We start from the raw sequence: 27446 nt of genomic DNA on the forward strand, positions 1-27446 counted from the left end.
TTCAGGATTCAAGCAAAAAACAAGATCATTAAAGAATCAAGATAAAATGCCCCATAGATGATCAACACAGATTTAGGTTTCATTCAAGGTTACACACAGCCCTTACCAAGAAAACATTGAAGAAATAGCCAGAAAATACAGTAGATTATCCTAAACCCTAACCAAGGGAGGGTTTTAAGCTTGCATTGATTAAGAGCTAGAATTTCACGGCCTGTAATTTTTGAGCTGGTCTGTTTTTTTGAAGTTTAGGTTTTGTCAGAGCTTTGGCATCTTTGTCGGCATCATGCAAAATCTTTAATATATTTATGTGAAACTTGTTACAAATGTTGCCAAAAACAATACTAACATGTACAGCAAGCCTTATTATAACTCAGTCTTCAATTAAGTTAGGCGCCTTCTTAGAATGAAAATAAAACAATAGATGAGCATTGAGACTTGGTATTAGCCCCACCAAGCTTATGTTGAAACCAAAAATAGTGCATATTTTGATTGCTAATGTAAGATCAGTCCATACAGATTTGAAAGGTTGGTGGTACCATTGAATAGGTAAAGATAAAATGTTTAGAGGTGGTGACCTTGACCCACAGGGTCCCGAATGCAATCCCGTGAAAGGTATCCATAAACTCATTTGAAACACCATAATTAATTAGGGTATGTAAACTCTAAACTTATTCAGTTTTAACCGTTTTTTTTCTGTTTTTAACAGTGAACTTGACCTTGGGGGCCTCCATAATCTATTCCTACATACAAACTTTGGTCAAGATGTCAACCAAAGTTATTCAGTTTCAAAGGTGAAATTGTTCATGTCCTCTCCATCATGTGTTACATCCTTCCTCATCATCATCCTGTCCATGTTCAAGCCAGAATGCTTTATGGTCTATGTAAACAAGAGTTTCAACATCGGGTAGCCTTTTTCACATTACCTCTAAATTCAATTGCTAGAAGTATTTTGAAACTTTTTAAAATTTGTCCACATCAAGGTGCCGAGCAATTGTTTCAGCCCCTCAGTGTTCAAGAATATGTTGAATGGTGTTGTAAAAGTAGTACTTATACGAGTATTTCTCATAATACTATCGGAAGTATATATCCAACTAAGCTTTCGCTAGCTATTTTTTTACCAGAATGTTGCTTTATTTTGTTTAACTCATAATGGAAGCTGCTATATACAAGTGTAAGTAACATACAAGGAGAGATATTTTCAAAGTGACATGCAGATTTGTTCTACTGCTTTAAAGCATTCAATGTCAAGACAAAATGACTGACATTTCACATTCAGAATCAAAGACCATTTAAAAGAAAATCTTGTAAATTCTTTGATGAAGCCATAGCATAACATAAAATTGTGAACTAGCAATTTGCAAAACAGCAAAGTTTTCCCTCCCTATTATAATCTAATGGAACAGGCAATAAAGACACTATGGGTTTTACACTTTTATTTAAGGCTGTGCAATTACTTCATGTCAGTAAAGCACAAAGTTCAAAACCATTAACTTTTACATATTTAATAAAACTGTGGATCACTAACACACACATACATAACAATATAAAAACAGATCAGTGGGATTCTAAAAAGCACAGAATATATTGCAATTGCTCAGACTTTTCTCTACAAGCAAAAATTGTCTGAATGAAGTATTCACTTCTCTAATGTGTTCATTTTACAGAAAATAACTTTCATCAAAGGATGTTCTCTATGAATATGAAATCTAACCAAATATGTGTGAAAATGAATCTTATTATAAAGGTTGCAAAATGCTTCTTGGACAGACACTTGTACCTGTACACTACCCCTCGCGTGCCACACCATCCAGGTATATGTACTAGCTACCAGTTTAAAGTCAGTATGAAAGATACAAAGTCATGCAAAAGTTTTGATCTATATTATACAGGCTTATACAAGGTGAATGTTATACATCCATTAAACATTATGGAAGACATTTGATGTGAACATCAGTCAGCCTACCCATGTGAACATCAGTCAGCCTACCCATGTGAACATCAGTCAGCCTACCCATGTGAACATCAGTCAGCCTACTCATGTGAACATCAGTCAGCCTACCCATGTGAACATCAGTCAGCCTACCCATGTGAACATCAGTCAGCCTACCCATGTGAACATCAGTCAGCCTACTCATGTGAACATCAGTCAGCCTACCCATGTGAACATCAGTCAGCCTACCCATGTGAACATCAGTCAGCCTACCCATGTGAACATCAGTCAGCCTACCCATGTGAACATCAGTCAGCCTACCCATGTGAACATCAGTCAGCCTACCCATGTGAACATCAGTCAGCCTACTCATACAAGTGAAGGGGGTTTTCACTAACTACCCTTTGTTACAGGGTTAGCACATGTTGTGTTTCCCAATCACTCGATTATCCGAATAAAATAGTCTTCATAAACAATGTGTATACAAAATATGAATCAGAAATCTCGGTCGAGTGTCAACAACTAAATTTTCTAACACAGTTGTCAAAAACATTTTTGACAACTTTTATGACTAAAAGAATTCTACATGTATAGCATACATAATGCATCTTAAGTACAACTTGATAGTTACATTTAGTTCTTGGTTATCACAAATATATTTAAATTATTATTATAATTAAACCCAATAAAATAATTCTTTGTGATGGTAAAATTCTACACAAATGTACATGGGTTCACATTAATTACAAGCCAACACTAGTTATTACATCCTGAGTATATCATTGGCCATGAAGATTACTTCACCATTTCAGACTGCCTTAGTAACGTGTAAAAACAGACTATCAGTGAGGGAACATTGTGGGCATTATCCTAGCAGTAGGATTATTTAACATATCTGGTTTATACATATAATAGAATGTTTTTGTTATTAAAACATATTTTGTTAAGTATATTTTTAATTTTGATTTCACATTTTGGATAGAAAATTAACCTTACTAGTATAAGAAAAAAGTTTATCTTTAATGAATTTTGTTTTTTACATGTAATGTATGGCACTTAAATATAAGGGTAAAAATATCTACAATTCACCACTAATAACATGAAGTAGATTCAACATGCCTTGACCTATGTTATTCCCCCAAGCTGGATGGAAGGCATGCAAGTGATCTTAATGTTAATGATTCCCAAAAAACAGGATTTTGAAAAAGCTGATGCATGAGACTGCCATTTTGATCAGACATTGTCAAAATTTACATAGCAATAAACATATCTGATTCAACAAACCTTCCAACTCGAGCAACAGGAGGTTCAGTTTGTCTAAATCCCCCGGCAAGGGGAGGGCTGGGGCAATCATTGATAGAAACATTGCTATTACAATACCTTAGTTGGTTCAATTCTATGGCAGGTCATATAGTAACATTGTAAGATGAAAACAACTGACAAATTCTGTTTATACTTCTCATTATTTATCTGAGTTTCGCAGCCATCTTTATAACATGTGTATTGTAAGATCATTGTTTCTGAATTGATATTTCTGAGTATTTATAATATCTATTTAAAAGTTCATATTCCATCTGCCATGTCAAAGATAGTTGGATAGCAAGGAAAATTTTCAATTTAATTTGCGACATTCACTCATTATTGAATTATACTTCATGATCTTACAATATTTTGTTACTATGGTTGAGGATAAAATGGCCTCATTATAATAAGAAAGCTACAAGCCTGTACCAATTACACTTTTTACAGTTCCCTGCCCCAATCAAACAGTGTAGCATCCTTTTTGCATGAAGGGTAATCAATTAATAACTAAGATATGTATATAATGATAATAATTAATATAGGTAGTAAGGGTAAAAAATATAAATATTGCAAATAATAAAAAGACAAATATCTTTCACATTCCTGTTGGCATTGCAGATTTGAAAAATATAAGTCATATATTTTCAATTCTATATTATTTTCAATTCTATATTTAAAACCAATTGTTTTAGAGCAACATTACCTAAATATGTCAAGTTATCATGGTTGAACGACAGTTGGTTTGATAGTGTTTTAACAGGTTTTGAAAAGTTCATGGCATTAAATATGACAGAGGTTACTAGCACTATTTAGCAGAACAAAAAATAGTAAGTAAGCAAATAGTTTTCTAACTACCTAATTAATCAATCATATACTAGCACTTAATAATATAATCTGTGTTTCAAGAAACAAGACCAGGATATTTTTGTTAAAAGCAAACAAAGTTTAAACTAAATTAAAAAGCAGCATAACATTGACAAACACTTAAATATTTCCCAAATGAGATTCCTTAAAAAAGACAGAATGCTTTAAATATAACAGAATATAGAGAAGTTCACATAAACTGTAACTATGAACATTAATATCTATCAATTTCACCTAGCAGATAGGTTGACAAAGAAAGTAATTAAGTGTATTCTATTATTACATTTGTGGTTACATGTTGACAACATTAAGAGGGGTTATTACACCAATGATCTTGAGCAATTACTTAAATATAAAGTTTATATAGATGCACAACAGAGATTCATTTTCTCACAAAAATCAACAGTTATTTCTTACACAAAACAGTTCCATATAAATCACTAAAAAATACACAAGTTTTATTAAAAAGGCTACTTGTAAAGATGGAATATAAGAAAGTTGTACACATGATACCTGTAATAGTTATTTATAGATTAACATAGAAGAGAACATTATTTTCCAACTTCAGTTAACTTCATGGTGACCCTTTAAAGGGACTAGACACCAGATAGTCCCAAAATCGGCAAATACAATATTTCGTCAAAACAAGCCTAGAATTATCACTACGAGCTAATATGAGGCTGATCATACATCATTTGACATGATAAAAAGAATAATGTGTCACTGTTTAAGATGAGTTTACCTAAAAAAGGGCATAATGGTTTCCCAGCTTACAGTGTGTATATTTTAGCATGTGCAAGTCCTGTGATTAGTACAGATACATATACCAACTCTTTTAAAATATACTGGGATTTATGTGGTAGACCATCCCAGTAAATTTTGATTTGGGAAAATGGGCAAAAACTGCGAGAGACACATGTCTTGTAGGCAATGTGATACATCAGTAAGAAAGATTCAATGCATCATACACAATGATATTCAAGATTTTGACAATTTTCTTTTTTTCTTATAATGGTATCATCTGGTGTGTAGTCCCATTAAATTGAAATATTCTCTCTGAATGATCTGATCAATAAATTTAGCATAGTCTGTACTTTTGCAATCAATACAATCTACAACAATTAAACTTCACTGCAATTTGAATCAATGAGATGACATGACACTGTATTTTTCAGGCCAGAACATCGGAATAATATTGTATTTAACAAACATTTTCAATTTGGTTTCTGTTTTTAGTACAGAAATATTTCCAGTATCAATAGTGACACTGTATTGCATATATATCATCAAATATACACAAAGACAGCCATATATCAACTGTCACACTGCATTACTATATATATATATATATATATATATATATATATATATATATATATATATATATATATATATATCATCATATACCTACACTGAGATAACCAAGTAAAAACAAATGGTCACTTTGGTGTATTCTAAAACCCTATCCCATATTTACTACATTTAACTAGACGTTTGTTTGCGAAGAACAAACAATGATGAGACAGTCACTGTCACAATCATAGAACAGTTCTGAGAAAGTTCGTTGACCTTGAATGTAATTGTGGGAAAGTTGATAGCAATGTTCGACAGTGATGTCAATAAAGAAAAAAAAAATCTGACCTATGAGTGTGACCTTGATTTTAGACCCATTTCATTTTATTGTGCCAAGTTGTTATAGAATATCTAATGATTTAGCAAGTTACAGAACTAACAGGTCAAAATACAAGGAAATTTTACCCTCGAGTGTGATCTTGACCTTAGGCCTTAATACCTGTGTATTGAACATGAGGTGCCTTCTCATGGTGAACATTTATTTAAAAAACCCAAAAGCATGGCCAAATTTTGGACTGATCAAAACTGAATTACAAGGAATTTTGACTAGTGACCTTGTAAGTATGACTTACAAAGATCTGGCACATGACATTCCTTCTTCTTTTTGTAACATTTGTGCCAGTGACTAACTTTTAAGTACCCTCATGCTGGCCAAGCTACAGAACAGACAAGCCATATCCGGTAAATGGATGCATGGACGGACACAAGCACATACACCAAACTGCTATTAGGGCAACTATGTTGAGCTAATTGCATGTAGGCTCATCAAAAGGTTCTTTCAATCATAGTCATGGTATTGTGACTTACCCTACAAGATTTGTATATTACCCTCGTATTTACAGAATTTTAATATGATACTGGTGTCACATTATATTAAAAATTGACTTGACAAACATTTTGATGGGTTAATATGATATAATATGTTAAGACTGTCACTCTGGTATACAGCTTGTAATGGATATAAACCGGAGTTCACATTACTGGGTCTTGCCATACCAGTACAAATTAAAAATTACATTCAGGCTATTGAATTTCAGGGAACAGAGAATTGAATCTAATATTTCTGAAATACTGGGTCTACTAAAATGGTACTATACTTTTTGTACCGGAGGATAAGCATGGGAAAACCAGAATAATTATGGGTTTCAACTATTGACTATTGTGATCAGGGATGATAAAATTCCGGATTAATCCGGAATTCCGGATTTAAGGCCTCACGGATCGATTTTGAGATTAATGTAAATCCGTTGAGTTTTTTTCTAGGGGGGAGGGGTACTGGGAGCGAATCGAGCTCAGTTCGAACATATTGTACGAAAGGTGAGTTTTCCGGAAGTGTAAAGCCGGAAATTAACGAACCTATTTACGTCTTGGCAATCGAGCTATATGATTGGTTAAGATAGCATCCGGTGATTACGGAAATTACCGATGGGACTAGAAGACAGTATCCGGATGGTCGTATCCGGATATAACAGACGACGGAGACGAATAAACGGGTATTGGAAAAAAACGACCACCACCAACTTCTAAAAACATCGATTCGTCGATTTAAAGGGTATATTTGGCATTTATTTTTAAGAAAAATTCCCGAAACGTTTCTTTTTAAGTTAATAGAAAGTGATTAAACTAATAATGAATTTTGCGCATCTAGCATCATTTCGGACATCCCGATTCGGATTGTGTCATAATAATCGATTTTTATTTTACAAATTTGAATTGGCCGATTGAAGTTTACGCTGTAAACCGTTTCTTTATTATTCTCATAATGTTTGAAGCATTGTTCTCAATAAGAAGTGGCTTTTGACCAGTATGGGAGGTTCAAATGAAAGTTGGTTTAGAGTAAATTTAAAAAAAATAAATAAATATTTTGTAGTAGTAACACATATTACGTAGAGGCAGCCATTTTATTTTCTATTTGAGACAGTTCAACAAAACTTCTTGAGGACCCAGTTTGAGTGAGATTTAAATTCTATAGTTGTAATTTGTATTTCCAGGTATGTTGATGGTTACAAAAGTCGGGGATGAACAAACACCTCAGCCAGTGCATCCAGTTGTTCCTGTCAGTGACTGACAATTCAATCCAGAGGCCATGATACTTGGATTTATGACTGAACATGCTCCCTGGCACCACAGTAGTGTGTCTTACTTAAGACACTTGCCAAAGATACAAAAGCTCTCAGCGAATTAAAACTTCAAAGGTGTACAGCATCATACAAGATGACTTACGTAGTGGCTAGCCATTTCAATGATGAACATGTGGAGGAGTTAATGGATCTCGGTTTTGTTTCAACTAAGACAAGTCAACAAACACAATGAGAAAACTGTTGCAGCTATTTTTCTGCTATAGAGAAAGAAATAGTGTTGAGGCATTTGGCCTCCTTAAAAATCACAAGGGCTGATTCTGAATCAATTTTCATAGAATTTGAAAGCCAGTTTGAGAGACTTGGAACTGCCGTGGGACAATCTAGTTTGTGTGCTACTGGACTCATGTAACACCATGAGGGGAAAGAATCTGGCTTAGGGACCAGAATACGTCAAAGTCCACCATGTCCACAACAACTACGCTGCCAAAGCATTTAAGTCCCGTTTGGATATTACTTGGAATAATATATATAATAATTAATAACATTATATTCTCATCAAATGTGCAGAAAATGGAATACATACTCTTAATACGATACCTAAAAATTGAATAATTAACAATTTTACAATTAACATTTGCAAGCATGATAATCGATATGTAATCGATATGTTGTTCATTATTATAAATCAAACATCCCATAGTGTAGACTGTTCATACACAGGCATTTGATCATAGCCAGTTGAGTTTTATGGGAAGTGGACAACTGAACCAAAATGTCAGGTACATGTCTAATGCCTAGGTAAAAAAAAAGTAAATTTAACTTTGTTTAAAGACAAAGGTGTTAAACTTCACTCCTAAGATTCCTGATTATTGTTCTGATTGTGGATGTCTCGTGTTGAACATAATTATATCTACCAAACCGAAAGGTGTACTCCTTGAACACTGTTCTAAGGCAAAAAAGGGTATTAGAATCCCTGAAATACGGAAAGCTTCGGGGGGCTTCGCCCCCCTTGTCCCCCCACCAGGGCTTTGCCCTGGACCCATCGGGGGCCTTCAGCGGCCCCCTGAACCCCACCCAGAAATTTTCAGGATTGGCAACTTAGCTCTGTTATCATCCCTGTGTGATACTAACATTCCTGACTAGGAGACAGTTTCTGAATCCTTTCATACAAAACAAATAGCCATAATAAATTAAGTTAGTGCAAGGAAATTACAATTATGCTGCCATATCTCAGAACATGTAAATGTAGAACGAAATATTATAGAGGATATTATGATGGACTTTGTGATGCCCTGTATCAAATCGAGCTTGGTGTAAACACATATCCATCGAGACTGCATAGGGGTCAAGATGAATGTCTGTCTATACACCAAATATCAGACACAATACAGGTATTCAGAAGCTTTCCATCTTAATTATCCTTTCATAACATGCCTGCTTTGATTTATTTCACGTTTTACAACCTGTTCAATGCTTTAACCAAAAAACTACACTTGCAGTTACACCGCATTTCCCGCAAATTCCAATCCAGAAATGATGTCATTAATCAATTGATTTAATGAGTTAGTGGATTTTCATGAACATAAACACAAATCAGCAGTGGAATAATTTTGAAATAGTTTCTACTATACATTCTTGAAAAATGTTGTTATTCATAATTGATAATAGAATTTAAATAAATGTCAGTGTATAAAAGGCAGCACCCAACATATCTGTCATGACATTGGATCAGAAAATGATAATAGCGCGAATGATACAGATTTTCTAGGACATCGGCATGCGTTCAGATATGTAAAAGGGTTTCATATGGATAGGCATATAATAAATGATTATACTAATGGTTCCAAATAATTATGGAAACAATCAGATCTAGGATTTTTGAATTGAAAATGATCAGATCTAGATTTTCTTAAATAACAAACAGATCTAGAATTTCTTAAAAGTTAACACAAAGCACTAGACAAATAAACAAGCACATTTTGTGGACAGAATAAAACAATGACAATGGACGACATCTGACAAAGCACTGGAGAGTACACATTTAGGTGTGGTTGGGAAAACTGTAACTGAGATATCACAATAAGCAATTAATGACAATTGAATGTTCCATGTCTCGAGTTGGGGTCAAGGGAAATGGGCGCGGGGTCAGACTTCCAGGATCTCTACTTGATCACCTATATCATCTTCTAAAATCGTCATGGTACCGGTCTGTGTTATAACCCCTTCCAAATCATCTTCATCATCATCGTCATCTATGTCACCATCTTCATGTATTTCTTCAAACCTGAGGAAAAATACTTTTGGAATATATTTTATTTTAATTAAATCAAACAAATCAGATAATAACACTTTAACATTAAGTGGTATAAAAAGTAAAGTGCAGTGCCATTGGCTACTACAAAATAGAACTTTAATGTGATTAGAAACGACTTTGTAAATAACTTTTGAGATTCATTCTGTTTCTTGGGTGCAATGATCAATGTCCTCAAATAAACTTGGTTAACCATAAATCCTTAGACACATTGTCACTGCAGACATTTCCTTATCTCTAATTGTTCATAATGATGTTGTTAATGTTTGTATCGACTTAATAGACCCCTTGCCAGACAGTGTTTTATTAGTACATTTTTACAGATCAATATTTACAAAACCACGAGCTAGAAGACACTGAATTATGAATCAAGCAAGATACCCATGATACTCAACAATACTTGAGAGAAGGGAACTGTTAGATACCCATGATACTCAAAAATGCTTGAGAGAAGGGAACTGTTAGATACCCATGATACTCAACAATGCTTGAGAGAAGGGAACTGTTAGATACCCATGATACTCAACAATGCTTGAGAGAAGGGAACTGTTAGATACCCATGATACTCAACAATGCTTGAGAGAAGGGAACTGTTAGATACCCATGATACTCAACAATGCTTGAGAGAAGGGAACTGTAAGATACCCATGATACTCAACAATGCTTGAGAGAAGGGAACTGTTAGATACCCATGATACTCAACAATGCTTGAGAGAAGGGAACTGTTAGATACCCATGATACTCAACAATGCTTGAGAGAAGGGAACTGTTAGATACCCATGATACTCAACAATGCTTGAGAGAAGGGAACTGTTAGATACCCATGATACTCAACAATGCTTGAGAGAAGGGAACTGTTAGATACCCATGACACTCAACAATGCTTGAGAGAAGGGAACTGTTAGATACCCATGATACTCAACAATGCTTGAGAGAAGGGAACTGTTAGATACCCATGATACTCAACAATGCTTGAGAGAAGGGAACTGTTAGATACCCATGACACTCAACAATGCTTGAGAGAAGGGAACTGTTAGATACCCATGACACTCAACAATGCTTGAGAGAAGGGAACTGTTAGATACCCATGACACTCAACAATGCTTGAGAGAAGGGAACTGTTAGATACCCATGACACTCAACAATGCTTGAGAGAAGGGAACTGTAAGATACCAATGACACTCAACAATGCTTGAGAGAAGGGAACTGTTAGATACCCATGACACTCAACAATGCTTGAGAGAAGGGAACTGTTAGATACCCATGACACTCAACAATGCTTAAGAGAAGGGAACTGTTAGATACCCATGACACTCAACAATGCTTGAGAGAAGGGAACTGTTAGATACCCATGACACTCAACAATGCTTGAGAGAAGGGAACTGTAAGATACCCATGATACTCAACAATGCTTGAGAGAAGGGAACTGTTAGATACCCATGATACTCAACAATGCTTGAGAGAAGGGAACTGTAAGATACCCATGATACTCAACAATGCTTGAGAGAAGGGAACTGTAAGATACCCATGATACTCAACAATGCTTAAGAGAAGGGAACTGTAAGATACCCATGATACTCAACAATGCTTGAGAGAAGGGAACTGTTAGATACCCATGCTACTCAACAATGCTTGAGAGAAGGGAACTGTTAGATACCCATGATACTCAACAATGCTTAAGAGAAGGGAACTGTTAGATACCCATGATACTCAACAATGCTTGAGAGAAGGGACCTGTAAGATACCCATGATACTCAACAATGCTTGGTTTAAGGGAACTGTTAGATACCCATGATACTCAACAATGCTTGAGAGAAGGGAACTGTAAGATACCCATGATACTCAACAATGCTTGAGAGAAGGGAACTGTAAGATACCCATGATACTCAACAATGCTTGAGAGAAGGGAACTGTAAGATACCCATGATACTCAACAATGCTTGAGAGAAGGGAACTGTAAGATACCCATGATACTCAACAATGCTTGAGAGAAGGGAACTGTAAGATACCCATGATACTCAACAATGCTTGAGAGAAGGGAACTGTAAGATACCCATGATACTCAACAATGCTTGGTTTAAGGGAGCTGTTCGATACCCATGATACTCAACAATGCTTGAGAGAAGGGACCTGTTCGATACCCATGATACTCAACAATGTTTGGTTTTAGGGAACTGTTAGATACCCATTATACTCAACAATGCTTGGTTTAAGGGAACTGTTAGATACCCATTATACTCAACAATGTTTGGTTTTAGGGACCTGTTAGATACCCATGATACTCAACAATTTGAAATGTATGCATATCATACATTGATAAAATACATTATGTATTAGAATACACTTTAACACTTTTTGCCATATTCAAAAGTTATTTCAAAACAAATAAAACGATACTCTGCTGAATTTGTCTGTTCCCTTCAGACTACATAATGAGTAGTAAATATGAATATGAATGATCATCTCAGCGTAAGAGTAGTAGGTGTTCTACTTACTTGTAGCACTGAGATGCAATTCTGTTTAAAAAACATCAAAAATCTGCTCAGATAACAGTTAGTATCTTACATCTTTAAAAACAAATAAGTAAGCTTGCAAATCCCAACACGAATGAATCAATGAACTCTTCAGTGTCATAACCAACTTACTTGTCGTATGATGGCGTCTGGGTGTGCGTTTTTCTCTCCTTTTCAACCCGGGTTTTGAAAGTTTTAAAAATATTTAATATAGCACTAATGACAAGCATTATACCTGCAAATATACAAAGAACACAGAGTCAGTACCTATGCAATCTTCATAATAGATAACAGTATCATATTAACACCATTACACCATGAAATCATGATGCAATATTAAGAACAATTTTGTCCTGTTCATTTTGAACACATAGAAATAGATAAAAGATATTACTTTCAAAGAATGTATCCCGCTTGGGCCCGTTTCATTACAGGATCTTAACAGCAATGTCACAAATTGCATCAAGTTTTTCATTATATTTGCGTTCATTTTAAATTCTTCAGTTCACACAAATGTGTATCAAAATAACAAAAATATGAAGCTAAGATTTACGATAAAGATCTTCATTGAAATGGGCCCCTTTAATGCACATATTTAAGAATAAAGAGTTCTCAGGAAGAAAAAAACATGAGCTAAAATTGATACACTGCAAAATCAATCATGGAATACCAGTGAATTGATAATAGATATGTATAGCCAGTCAAAGCATGAAATGCAGTACTTTACTTTGATGAAAAAATACACAATGCTCTGACAACTGTACAAAATTGTCTAGAAAATTCTTTTGCATTTCAAGGGCCATAACTAGTCTTGCATGGGCAGATCTGACTGCTTTAAGAAAAAGAAATGAGCTCTAATGGATATCTAACTCTTAATTAGTTTTTAATTACAATAAAACTGAAGACCTTAACTCGCATTAACAAGCAAATGTTTACAGACGAACGGACGACAAAACGCCACACCAACGCATAAGCTCTTATGGCCTTTGGCCAGTAGAGCTAATAAGTGTTTACCTACCAGCTATTACAGCTAACCAGACTTGAGACGGTTGTATAAAGCATGGTATAGAGAAGATAAAGAATAAAACTGCTTTCTTCCAGTCATCGAGCCATAACACACAGTCCCAACACTGCTTGAAGCACGTGTCCACACTGAAAAATTATACAAATGTGTCATGTGGCTGATCTGTGGGTTAAATCACTTCTAATTGCTTGCATTTAAGTTGCATAACACTCCACCTATGAACTTTACTCACTAGCACCTCAAAGTGATACAACCCCACTGGTCAACAGACGGACATAAAATTCCCTATAAATTCCGCCCCTTCTGTATACTACGGGTTGGGACTCCAACTTGGGAGTGTAACAAAACTACAGGTTTGGGGTGCAATAAAACTATGGGTTTGAGGTGTAATAAAACTACATGTTTGGTGTGTTATAATTATATGGGGTGTACAAACACTATGGGGTGTAATTAGTGTATGGAGTGTACGAAGAAAATGTGAGTAATAACACTGTGGGGTGTATGGACACTATGGGTGTAACAGGACTGTGGGGTGTGTGAACACTATGGATGTAATGTCATTATGTGATGTGATAGCACTCTGGGGTTTAAGAACACAATCAGATATAATAGCATTTAGGGTGCTATAACACTAAGGGGTTTTACAGTAAAATTGTTAATTGCTCCAGGACGCCAGGGACAGAGCTAAAACCTTGAGTGATCCGATGTTTCAAAAGACCCAAGTTTCCATTATGAAAGATCTTACAATGTATTTTCAAATTTGAAGTAGTCAGTTTATTTTGGCACTGATTCATTATTATGTATAGGGATGTTGAAATCGCATATATGTTCAAAAGCTGTCTTATACTAAATGTGAAAATCTAAAGGAAAAGCAATAAATGAAATGAATAAATAGCAAATGTTATTTTTACGAAAAAAAACTTATGTTCTAAACAAACAACATAAGAATACGAATAAATTTCTGTCATTAACTTTTCATCATTATCAAGTATAAGTGGCCATGCACCAACAGTAGTACACAGTTTTTCACACTTTTAAAACCTCTTACATCTGTCAATTTTTACAATTTGTGAAAATTTTAACACCTGCCAATTTATTGTTCATTTTGAAATATGCTTTCGGGAAAATGTGCTCGACTAATTTAAGTTTCAATCCAGCGTCAGTAAATTTTACTATGAAAATAGAAGGAATAATGGTCAGGACTAAGCTTCGACCTTGACTGACCACCGGTTTTCGAAAAACCGCCTGTTCAAACGACCACAGTTTTACTGTATAACATGAGAGGTGTAAGAAGGGGTCTAATAACATTATGCGAGGTTATAACCATATGTGTTGTGATAACACTTAGGGGTGAAATGTAAGAGCACATTGGTGTGTAACGACACAGCATCTAATAACTCTATTGGGTTTAATATAGCTAATGGCCTAGTAATGGGTGTAATAATATTAATGGAGGTAATAAAACCTAAGGAGGTAATAACACTGAGGAGTACACTAAGAAGGTGATAACACTAAGGAGTACACTAAGAAGGTAATAACACTGAGGAGTACACTAAGGAGGTAATAACACTGAGGAGTACACTAAGGAGGTAATAACACTGAGGAGTACACTAAGGAGGTAATAACACTGAGTAGTACACTAAGGAGGTAATAACACTGAGGAGTACACTAAGGAGGTAATAACACTGAGGAGTACACTAAGGAGGTAATAACACTGAGGAGTACACTAAGGAGGTAATAACACTGAGGAGTACACTAAGGAGGTAATAATACTGAGGAGTACACTAAGGAGGTAATAACACTGAGGAGTACACTAAGGAGGTAATAACACTGAGGAGTACACTAAGGAGGTAATAACACTGAGGAGTACACTAAGAAGGTAATAACACTGAGGAGTACACTAAGAAGGTAATAACACTGAGGAGTACACTAAGAAGGTAATAATACTGAGGAGTACACTAAGAAGGTAATAACACTGAGGAGTACACTAAGGAGGTAATAACACTGAGGAGTACACTAAGAAGGTAATAATACTGAGGAGTACACTAAGAAGGTAATAATACTGAGGAGTACACTAAGAAGGTAATAACACTGAGGAGTACACTAAGGAGGTAATAACACTGAGGAGTACACTAAGAAGGTAATAATACTGAGGAGTACACTAAGAAGGTAATAATACTGAGGAGTACACTAAGAAGGTAATAACACTGAGGAGTACACTAAGAAGGTAATAATACTGAGGAGTACACTAAGAAGGTAATAATACTAAGGAAGTAATAATACATAGGAGGTAATAACAATAAGGAGTACATAACACTAATGCAGTAATAACACTTAGGAGGTAATAACACTAAGGATGTAATAACACTAAGGAGGTTATAACACTTATGCAGTAATAACACTTAGGAGGTAATAACACTAAGGATGTAATAACACTAAGGAGGTTATAACACTTATGCAGTAATAACACTTAGGAGGTAATAATACTAAGGAGGTAATAACACTAAGGAGGAAATAAATACTTAGGAGGTAATTACACTTATAAGGTCATAACACTAATTGATGTTAAGGAGGTAATTAAACTTAGGAGGTAATAACACTCAGGCGGTTATAACACATGAGGGGTAATAACACTAAGGGATGTATTAACACTCAGTGTACATTACCCTTTAATTAGTTGGAGTTTAACACTTGATGTTTGTGACTACATTTCAGAGTTTTGCTTCAAAGTATGATTCACAGACTGAGTAATCATTATAGATTTCTTGTTGGTAATGGGAAGAGTCACTGGCATTAATCATACTAACCTGGGTAACATTTTAGAAATTGTAAAAAATAAATATTGACTGGGTTAAATCCAACTAGTTTGCAAATTACACAAAAATGAATTTGAACAATAAAAATATGGAGCTATGTGAACTCTTAATGTAGATTTAGAATTGAGATTGGAGGAAGAAAAGCAGCATCTGATGAATATTGATTGATATTCTTAGTAATTACTTATTGAAGGATGAATTATTGACAGAGATTTGTCTCAACTGAAAATGAAAGTTATATTCTAATGACAACACGACCAAATTTTCAACTTACCTACAACACAGATTAACAATGTATGTTATTCCAAATACCACTTCCAAGAATGTTACTATGATGCCCTCAACACTGTAAGAAAAAGGATAATTTAGAATTAATTCTGGTGCAACAACAGATGATTTAATACTTTTATTACAATTTATTCTTCTTTTTAAATAATAATGATTTTTACGGTAACAGTGTCTTGAATATGAAGCATATACTGATATAACTTAAGGTCAACAGGCTATGAACAGTTTGTACATGTTATACTTTTTTAGCTATAAATAAGGTACAAACTGGACTATACTTTTTTAGCTATAAATAAGGTACAAACTGGACAAACAAACAGAGTCCATAGGCAAATTTGTTTTATTATAAATAAACAATTGAGTCAAACAAGACTAGAGCATGGCAGACCAAAACTGAAATGCCAGCGCAAGTCAATTTTTCCCCAGTCTAACAATGGACATAACTCAACAAGTATTGAAGCGAGAGTTATGGACCTAGCTACATGCTTTTGTGTTGTCTATGGCAAAATGTGTACACAGTTTCATTTAAATAACTTTAAAGTTAACAAATTATGGTAGGAATAAAGGATTTCATTATCCCTACAGAAATGAATTGAAACAAAGACTAATCATTACAACACCTCAGGGTTTTTTTCTTAGAAAAGCATGACAATAATGTATAAATATCTGGTACTTACAGTATTACGTAACCTAGGTAATGCCCATAAACAAGTGTTTCCACTGCAATGCCCAGGAGAGCTAAAATCAAGAAAAAGCAACATTAAATCACCTTAAGTGTATAATTTGCGCACCTCATTAGCTTAGTTGAACACATTAAAAACCCAGCCCAGGAAAACATGAACAGGCAGAGAGCTTTCTTGATGTGCACTGCAATGCATGAAGAGCACTATCAACCTAAGAAACAGCCAGCTTTTCAAAAGCGCTTTGAATTTTTGTTCAGAAAAAAAGCAAGAAAGGCCACATGGTTAAAACTAGGGATGCAAACGAATATTCGAATATTCGATCGAACGTTTGGTATTCGAATGTCAAAATCGGTATTCGAATATTCGAAAAAAGAGTAATGATACTAATTCTCAATAAAGAGAATAAAAGACCTTTTGCCTACATCACTGTTGTTGTTCATAAAGTGTGTTCGTTTTGTTTTGCCAGAGGTGTGAATGTGATGACAATACACTAAACACGTGTCATATGGCATTTAGGGACATATCGTCGGGTAATGTAAAAAATAGTCCCCCTACTTTTACAATAACTGACTAAGAATCGGCTTTAACCCCAATGTTTTGTCATGGCTGCAAATTAAGCTTCGCAACTTAGCTCAAATCGCCGTGATGATATGAATGCCATGTGCTACATTAATGTTGTTACATATATGTGCTTTAAATTGTTTTCCATGTTTCAATACAATGTTCGTGCTTTGAAGTATAAATTTATTGTTGAACACAGGGCTCATCCTACCAGGCGACTTTGGCGATTAAGTCGCCCTGCCCGCGGCAACTTTGCTATTTTCTAAGATCAAAGCGAAGTCAACTTCGCTGACTTTTTCAAAGATCAAAAAGTCGATATCGCTAAGAACTAATGCTTGTCAAAACAGAGCGACTCTGCCTCCCGCCTGTCAGCTCGATTGACAAACAGCCAATCGTGTTGAACCTTGTTAATATGCTCCATTGACTTCGGCCAATGAGAACGCTTGTTTTATTCAATCGAGGCACGTGTTTGCACCATTGACTTTGTGTACATGCGCTACGTCATCGATGTAATAAAATTGTAAGGGATTAATATTTACACTTGCCGATGTTTGTAAATGTCAATAAGTGCCAATTAGGATTTATACTTTATGACAATAGCGGTTTAAATGATGTGCACTGATGACAAATGAACTTAATTGGGTGTGAATACCACGAAGTTAGCGAGAAGGGCAAGTGCGAATCACAGTTCCAGGTTTGTTGTTTTTTATTTCAGAAATGCTTCCATTATTATTTTTTCTTCGAACGGTTCACATCAATATTCTATATATGAGATATTTTGCATTCTGTTGAATAGTAATCATGCTTTCTACGTGGCTTCTGCTGGATTCCCCAGACCTGAAAAGTAAAGCTGACGATGTTGATAGTAATGACATAATTGACAGTTCAAGTAAGAAATCATTCAAAAAGTCAAATTATCAAAATAATTTCAGTTGGTACAAACAAGATGCAGATAAAAAATGGCACTGTGAAGTTTGTAGAAGTTGGACAACGCCTATGCCCGTGGACATGACCAATCAGCAAAAACAACCAATCATCAGAGACATGGCTTGTGTAAGTATTTATTAAAACAATAGAAGCATTGCTTAGTCCGCAGATAAATCAGTTCAAAGTGGTATTAATTTTAAGGTGTCTGGCTTAATATATTTTAAAACATGTTGTAATATATGCCAAATTATTTTAAATGACAGCTGAATTAGATGAGATACTGTGAAATTTTGTGTATTTTCAGCAAATCAGCACAAGGCCGCCTTGGAGAAGACAGTTCTGAGTTCCCAGGAACCCATGAAGAAAATTGTACTGGCCAAACTGGATGGCGAGCTTGGGATCAAGCTCCTTAAGACTGCCTACCACCTGGCCAAGCGGAAGCTCCCCAAGGAGGAATTTCTGTACCACCTCCAGCTTGTGGGGCCATAGGTGCTGATCTCGGCTGACCTTGAGACCTACATTGTGTAGACTGATCAAGTGTATAGTGCTTCTTGTTTTGAGAACTAGGATGTGATGATATATTGACTACTTTTTTTTTCACAATTGATGTCATGTTGTTTGATTTCAGCTAGTTTTGTTTGTATTTATAAGCTTATTTTATCATGTATTTAAATTCTGATATATATTCATGTGTGCATGATAGGTTTAAACACAGTATTAATCATATAGTATCATATGTACGTAGAATTTTCAATCGTATATACTCATCAGGCGACTTTCGCGAACAATGGACATCAACACTGATGATACCCATACACAAGAAAGGAGCTATAGATGTTCCCGATAACTATAGGGGAATATCCTTAATTGACGTATTTAGTAAAATATACATTTACATTTTGAACAAGCGTTTGACTTTTTATTGTGAAGCGTTTAACAAAATAACTGAATCACAGGCGGGTTTTAGAGCAAATTATTCGACAATGGATAATGCTTTTATTTTAAATGCTGTTATATCGAAATACCTATGTAAAAAACATGGTAAATTGTATGTTGCCTTTGTCGATTTTAAAAAGGCGTTTGATTTTGTTAACCGTAGTAAGTTATATATGTCATTGCTTAATCGCGGAATTAAAGGTAAACTATTTAATGCAATAAAAGCTATATATGTGTCTGTAAAAAGTCGAATCAAAAATGGTTATGAACTAAGTGAGAGTATAAATTGCCCTCTAGGATTGTGTCAAGGATGTAATTTAAGTCCTATTTTATTTAGTCTGTTTATTAATGAATTGTATGACTTCCTACATCAAAATGGAGTACGCGGAATACAACTTTCACCTGATATTATTGAAATATTCATGATTTTATTTGCTGATGATGTAGCACTTATGTCTGATACTATTGTAGGTTTACAATTGCAACTTAACCTGTTGTATGAATATTGTGAAAATTGGAAACTAGTTCTGTTAATGTTAACAAAACAAAGATTGTTGTTTTTAAAAATGGCGGTTGTCTTTCTAGATACGAACATTGGTATTATAACAATGAAAAAATTGAATGTGTAAACTGTTTTAACTATGTTGGGGTCCATTTTACTTCTACTCTGTCACTGAATAAAATGGCCGACAGCATGGCTATTAAAGGCAAACGGGTTCTTGTATCATTATTAAATTCCCTGTTTGATTTAATGCCTTTACAAAAACATAATTATTTCAAAATTTTTGACGCAAAAGTTGTACCTATATTACTGTACGGGTCCGAAATTTGGGGATTACATAGACATGAAGGTGTCGAAAGAGTGCACAATTATGCCTGTAAAAGGTTTCTTTCTGTACCTCTATTTACATGTAATGGTCCAATTTTAGGAGACTGTGGTCGATTCCCGTTGTATATTTTTTCTTGTAAGCGTGTTATATGCTATTGGTTAAAAATTCTAAGTATGCCAAAACATAGATATGTGTCCAAATGTTATGCGATGTTGAAATCTTTGGATACTGTTGGTTATGTGAATTGGGTAACCCACTTAAGAAAACATTTATTTTTAAATGGCTTTGGTTATGTTTGGGAAGCCCAGTGTATTACCAATAAAACATTTTTTATGGCAACATACTTACAACGACTTAAAGATCAATATGTTCAGTCATGGCGTAGCAGTTGTATAAATAGTGCCAAATTGCAAGCTTATATCGGCTTTAAAACCAATTTTGAGACTGAAGCGTATGTAAATATTCTTTGTGTTAGGAAATTTCGGAACGTATATGCTCGCTTTCGAGCTTCAGCTCATACGCTAGCAATTGAACGTGGCCGTTATACGAATGTTGAAAGACAGTTAAGGTTTTGTCCTTATTGTACAGATGTTGTAGAGACAGAATATCATTTCCTTTTGGTGTGTCCTTTATATGATACTATTAGACAAGAATATATAGAAAGAAAACATTATGAGAACCCAAATATAATTAAGTTTAATATATTGATGTCTTGTCATATTGAAAATGTTGTGAAAAAAACTGCTCACTATTTATACTCAGCTTTTAAAAAGAGAAATTCACTTTTCCAGGAATAAACATTACATACTTGTTTCCAGTTTTGACTGTTAGTACATCGTATTGTATATATAAGTTATCAATGTCATTGTATCAAAATGTACTTTTTCTTGTTTTGACAGATACTATTATTTTATCCATGCTCACTAATTTGCACAAGTAGTTTTCATGTATGTATGGTGTGATGTTTGCATGGGCTGGTGGCCTTCTAGCAAATAAACTGTTTGTTTGTGTATTTGTTTGTTAGGTTTGCATGTAATAAAATGTTTGAAACTTGACTTTTTTTTTAAAGGTATATACAACAAATTAATTCCAACTAAAAACAACCAGTATGACTATTTTAAAACAATTTAAACACCTATTTATTTTACACCTATTTAAATGCATATAAAAGTTGTCCAGGACACACCAGAACCCACCATTTGATATTTAAAATCTCAAAATTTTCCGACCTGCAAGAGGGGGAAACACCCTCCCGCACCCTCCCCCGTTCTCACTTCTCCCTAAAATTTCTGTCTAGGATGAGCCCTGGAACACTGGATTAGTCAAATCCAGATATGTTTTCGTTTGAATATTTAACTAGTTCCCGAGTTGGTTTGGGTTTTCCTTAGTTATATTTAGTCAATTTAGAGGTCAATCTCAGAACGAGGCTGCTTGTCCTACAGATAGACCATTCGTTGGCGCAAAACGCTTTTTGACTAGGAATCCATCTAATTTCACATTGTTTACACATATAAAGGCAGCAGAATTGAAATTATTCGATTTTGTTGTTTGTCTGTTTATAATGTATTGTTTTTTTCTTCCTGAAAATTGCGAATTTCAAAGGCTTATTTGGGGAAAATCGGCGTCCGCCGCTACGACAAATAGGGTCAAATTGCCCCAGCTATTAATTTTAAGCGAATGATAATAGTAGTTTGCTACATCTCCCAAAATATGTATTTCGGTAATCGAATATTTGAATATTTGATCGAAAGAATTACCGAATATTCGAATATCAATTTTGCCAATCGTTTGCATCCCTAGTTAAAACAGGCTAACTGAAATGTAGATTTTCAAACCAACACCATGTTACGAAAACAAAATTAGTCTACTGTGTCACTATAAAAGCTACTGTAAATCTCTGTGTATAGGACACACTCATAGATAGGACGCAGGCAAACAATCAAGAGTAAAAACTAAAAAACCTCTTATAACATAGATAGATGATGCTGCAAAATTTGATAAATGAGATAAATCAGAAAGCCACCAGGTTTGTTTATAGTGCAGATTTTTTAATGGATCGTGAAATGGCAATGGTTATTGTAAACCATGTGATATTAGATAGGAAACCAAAGTATGTTTCTATGTATATGAACATGTCAACACCTTAAGCAAAGTATTAAAGATCGTGGCAAAGTGCGAAAAAAAAAACACCTATCATTGAAGCAGTTTGTAATATTGATATTGTACTCTGCATAAAGGCAGAGGGAGTATTTCACACTTTCTCACATTGAAAACAGCATTGACAGTGTACAATGAATTTGTGATTCACAGTAAGCATGTTTATTTCTTATCTTAATACAGAATGATTTTAAATAAATTCTTATCAGCCTATATGGGAAAAAAATAATGTAACTATTATTTTAACTCTCCATTCCCGATTTTCAACTACCGATTTAACTTAATCAAGGTGATATGAGTTTAGTAAACAAACTCTTTTTTCCCCATTTATTTCTCTGAAGAGACAAATTGCAAAAAAATGAAATTTATCATACTGTGATCTTTACATTTCAATCGAAAAAAAAGCATGATTCATTGATTAGCATGATGTTTTATTTGACAAAACGAGCGAATTTTTTTTGAAAACACAGATTCTGATGGTGACTGCCTGCCCAGAGTTTGGGCCTTAAAATTGATGGAAATGTATTGAATTTGTACTTCTCCTGAAATTTTATTATATCCTGAGAAGAATGCAAGTTGTTTGGAGAAAATTGGTTAAAAAATAAGTGACAAGCATAACGAAAACACCATCGTTCATACTGGGGTGTTAACATGTTAACCTTTAATTAGAAGTATTTTTTGGGATTTATTTTCCATTTGAATTTTTGGTCGATATTTAGGGTTTGTGATAGATGATCATGTTTCAATTATTTTTGGTCTAGGAAAAAAACTTTGGACTGATTTTTTAAAGGGGAGGGGGCATAGGGGGGGTCATGTCAATATAATAAATTAACACTTTCTAAAATGTTGATTTATATTTTACGGGACCTGCTGACACAATACAAACAATAACAAGATCAATAGTTTTCATGTACAGTACACTCCACGCGGAACTACCACTTTCCGTTTTCCTCGGCGGATTTTGGTCATCGCGGACACGACATCCAATTGATCATTATCCTCTTTCCTCGGCGTTTTTACTCGTTCACCCACCGAGGCTGATCAGTGGACCGTATAATTACAATCGCCGCGTTACTCGGAGGTAAAAACACCGCGAAACTCGGAGGAAAACCGATAAGAATCTCCCACTGTATCTAATTTTGTTTAATTTATTTGATAATTTTTGCTACACCCGTAATTGTTTATAAAAATAATTTATTTCGCGTACCTAATTTTCGGACACCCAAATGACATCAATCGTAACTTTCACACTTACCAAGTTTCACAGACGAAGATTATTGATTTTCATCTTTTATCCTGGCTAGATTACCTAACCGAATAGTACACCACTGTGACAAGTTAATTAGTAAATACCCATCTTAAACGATGTATTGCATGTAGAAAGAGAAAGTGTGAAATATTTATTGGAGGATTAAATAAACAACAAGGGCAATCCAGGGATTAAGAAAACAAAGACATGACATTTTTTTGTAAAACAATCTGCCAATAAACTTTAAAACTTATACCACACTGATAGACTGTATGAAGCAATTATGTACAGTTATACTTATTGAATCATCAATAAAAGTCAACACATGATATAGGTAACTAATTAATGTGATGAATTAAAGTTGGAAATGCAATACTCCAGTTACATTCGAAAACACCACTCAGACACATTAATCCTGCATTACAATATACATGCTCTCCATGAGATCCTCGTGGGTAAAACTGTGAGTTATGTGACGTCACACAGAGTGACTGTTTGATCTAAAGCCGATAGAATGTGTTATTCATTTCAATGCATGTATAAAATGGTGTTAAATGGGATTTTAATTAACTTGATGAAGGATTTACACTTATATGCGTTATAAATAAGTTTAGAACCATTGATAAGTACGGATAAATTAATAAGTCAGGTAAAATGCAAATTAGGAAAAAAAGACCGAAAAATATTCAAACTTACAAAGTTCTCAACACCTTCATTACTCCAATCTAATTTAAGTTCTCAACACCTTAATATAGTAAGAGAAAGATGACAATAACAAACACAAACGCACGCTATGGTATATCTTTCAATTACATAATGTGAAAAACAACAGTTGTTAGACGATGCTGATGAAAATTGATATGGAAATTTTCGATAATTGTTTTTTAAAAAGAAACTTACTGTACTTTGAAAAATTAATTATCTAATTATTCAATACTGTTTTAACAGAAGCAATGTTCTGTAGTAGCTATGCACAACACGCGGAGTTCCGCGATTAGGTCAATAAATCGATTCGATCACCGGCGCTACCGGCAATAAAACCCTCCATAGAAAACGATTAACTCGGTGCAACTCAGTGAAATTTAGCGAGGAAAAAGGTTGCGTACTCGGCGGAAATCCGCGATAAATTAAAAACGCCTCCGAGTCACCGAGGAAAGTGGTAGTTCCGCGTGGAGTGTACTGTATATTGTTATGCGATGAATTGCAATCCGAACATATCTGAAGATAGTCTAAAATATTAGACGTGTTATACGGGATTCTTCCAATCCCTAAGGTCTAAACGGGAATGTGCAAAAAACGAGGGTGTTTTAAAAATATTGAAATTGTTTTAAGTGAAGTATTTTATGGTTGAAATTGATCATAAAGAGTTATATTCATATTTTACCATGTAAGTGAAATGCTATTTTGCACTAAACAAGCATTTAATGCATTAAAACAAGTTGTTTACCTTTCCAATAAAACGAAAGTTGACTGACACAGAAAACAATTATGCGAAGGGGAACAACTCGATACAATCGTAATAACTCGGCCTCCTCCGACAAAGCTTCGAGATAGACCTCGTTATACAATCGGAACAACTCGGCCATGGCCAAAATGTTCCGAGCGTTTTAAAACTGTGCCCTGAAGCCTTGCAGGTGCCCTTCATGTATATATCGTTATGTTTTGACAGAATGAAATGAAGAAAAGCCGTCAAACTCATAATTATAAGTTGGATATTTATTTTTTGTGTACGGAACTAATATAAAATAACATTATCTGGTAATATTTCTTGTTTTTATGATATTTTATAGACGCTATATGCTTTAACCCGGAATCCTGATTGGAACAACTACCCACTTTTGATACTAAACAATTTGTACGTGAAGGATTTGCCATATCAAAAATCTAAAAAAAATCCGTCAACGTACAATTATTTGGACTAATCTGAAGATGTTGGGTTCATCGATTGATGAACGCAACTGCCGAAAAGCAGTTCATTTAAGGAATGGAAGTTGAGGTGTAAATATTTATTTTTGGTCTAGAAAAAAACTTTTGACCGATTTTTTTAAGGGGGGGCATAGGGTGGGTCATGTCAACGCAACTGCCGCCTGTGAATCCCAGGGTATCAAATCACATATATGTTAGGATTGCCTTATCAAACATTGTAATGATTATCTAGACATGCAAATATTTATACAACACCACAAATGCAATAATGAACACATTATGTTCACATTTAAGTACACCTGCGAGGAAAAATTGACCCTGGAGTGGAGCACGGGAACACTGGCACGGCACTCTTACCAACTGAGCCAACTGGTCAGCTGCACATAGTTATTTCCGGAAATTTAGAATTTAATTTTACAACCATTCGCAATGTATTTTGGCATCATCATAGCAATACATAAACAGATATACAATAACTCAAGTTGGTAACAACTTAACCATACCAACAGCAGTGAACAGTCCGAATAATCGTGTGATCCAAATGTATAAATCACCAAACGTGCTGCTACAGACATATGAACACAGGCCCATCCTAAGCTATTTACACGAGTTTAAAAAATGTATTATAATTTAATTAAAAACTTTAAACTAGTTCATAATTGATACATATACACATGATTTCAAAAATCGCGTGTTTCCGATCAAAACAATACGACACACACGTGTTTTCATTGGCTGACCGATATCGAATGATAATGGTGTCGGTCAACAGTTTTGAATTGACGCAAAAATAAATTGCTACATGTTCTCCCCTTGCTTTGTAAGTCATTCGGTTTCTTACCATTCAGGCCCTGCCACTGAGAAAACTCGGTCCCTTATAGATGTCTGTTTTAGAGTCTTTTCGACCCTAACTGAAAATTCCTGCGACATTTCTCATTTAGTTTTTTTAAATATTTTTTTTTAAAACAGTGCCACAAGATCTATTTGTATTCGACAGTCCGGGTTTATTCGGATTGATGTTTTTTTTTTAAATAAATGTCATCATCGTCATCAGCATCAGCATCATAGAATTGGATTATAATGGACGGCAGTTAGATAATACGATATCTTGAGAACAGTGTTCATGTTTGACATAATAGGCAGAGTACGTGCTGCAAAGCGGAAAGACCCAAACATTTCTTGTAAAACATTTATATAATAGTTTTAACTGGATCTTGGATCGGTGAATCTAGCAATATCAATATTTCAGGATAACACTTATAATTATAATATAAAGTATAGGAAGGCAATATGAAATAGCGGTGGTGTTGTCATTTTCGGTTCCGAGGCATTAATATTAAGAAATTCTTTTGTTAAAATACGCATGATACAAGTATTTGGTTATGATGATACTGATATATATCTTGCAGCAGTGTACATGTGGAGTGATAGACACTAATTTTATTGCCATAACCTCATGTAAACCAGATAGCAATATTTGTGACACGTATGTCCCGGATATTGATATTGAACATTATGAATGTGACAATTTCAATCGATAGGGGCAGTAACTCTAATGGAATATTATGTAAGGTCACTGCACTAAGAATTGCGTAGGCAATTGTACATGTTTTAATACTTATGGTTCGAGTGTTTTTCATTAATTGATTCTTAATGAACATACATGTAACTCTTATTGTGTTGATAAGGTTACTG

General features: G+C 34.6%; 2 protein-coding genes across 2 annotated transcripts; one reads left to right on the forward strand and one right to left on the reverse strand.

Moving 5' to 3' along the window:
- Positions 1–1752: 1752 nt before the first annotated feature.
- Positions 1753–2327, forward strand: LOC128216810 (small proline-rich protein 3-like). Its single transcript, XM_052923482.1, has 2 exons — positions 1753–1811; positions 1955–2327. The coding sequence occupies exons 1-2, from the start codon at positions 1753–1755 to the stop codon at positions 2325–2327; spliced, it is 432 nt and encodes a 143-aa protein (XP_052779442.1).
- Positions 2328–8057: 5730 nt separating this feature from the next.
- LOC128246943 (uncharacterized) lies at positions 8058–26483 on the reverse strand. Its single transcript, XM_052965516.1, has 6 exons — positions 26255–26483; positions 17160–17220; positions 16469–16540; positions 13373–13506; positions 12487–12589; positions 8058–9814 (listed from the first exon to the last, which is right to left on the reverse strand). Exons 1-6 carry the CDS (start codon positions 26340–26342, stop codon positions 9676–9678), a joined length of 597 nt encoding a protein of 198 aa, XP_052821476.1. The 5' UTR covers positions 26343–26483; the 3' UTR covers positions 8058–9675.
- Positions 26484–27446: the final 963 nt, after the last annotated feature.

Source organism: Mya arenaria, chromosome 2, assembly GCF_026914265.1.
Source record: "Mya arenaria isolate MELC-2E11 chromosome 2, ASM2691426v1".
Taxonomy (NCBI): domain Eukaryota; kingdom Metazoa; phylum Mollusca; class Bivalvia; order Myida; family Myidae; genus Mya; species Mya arenaria.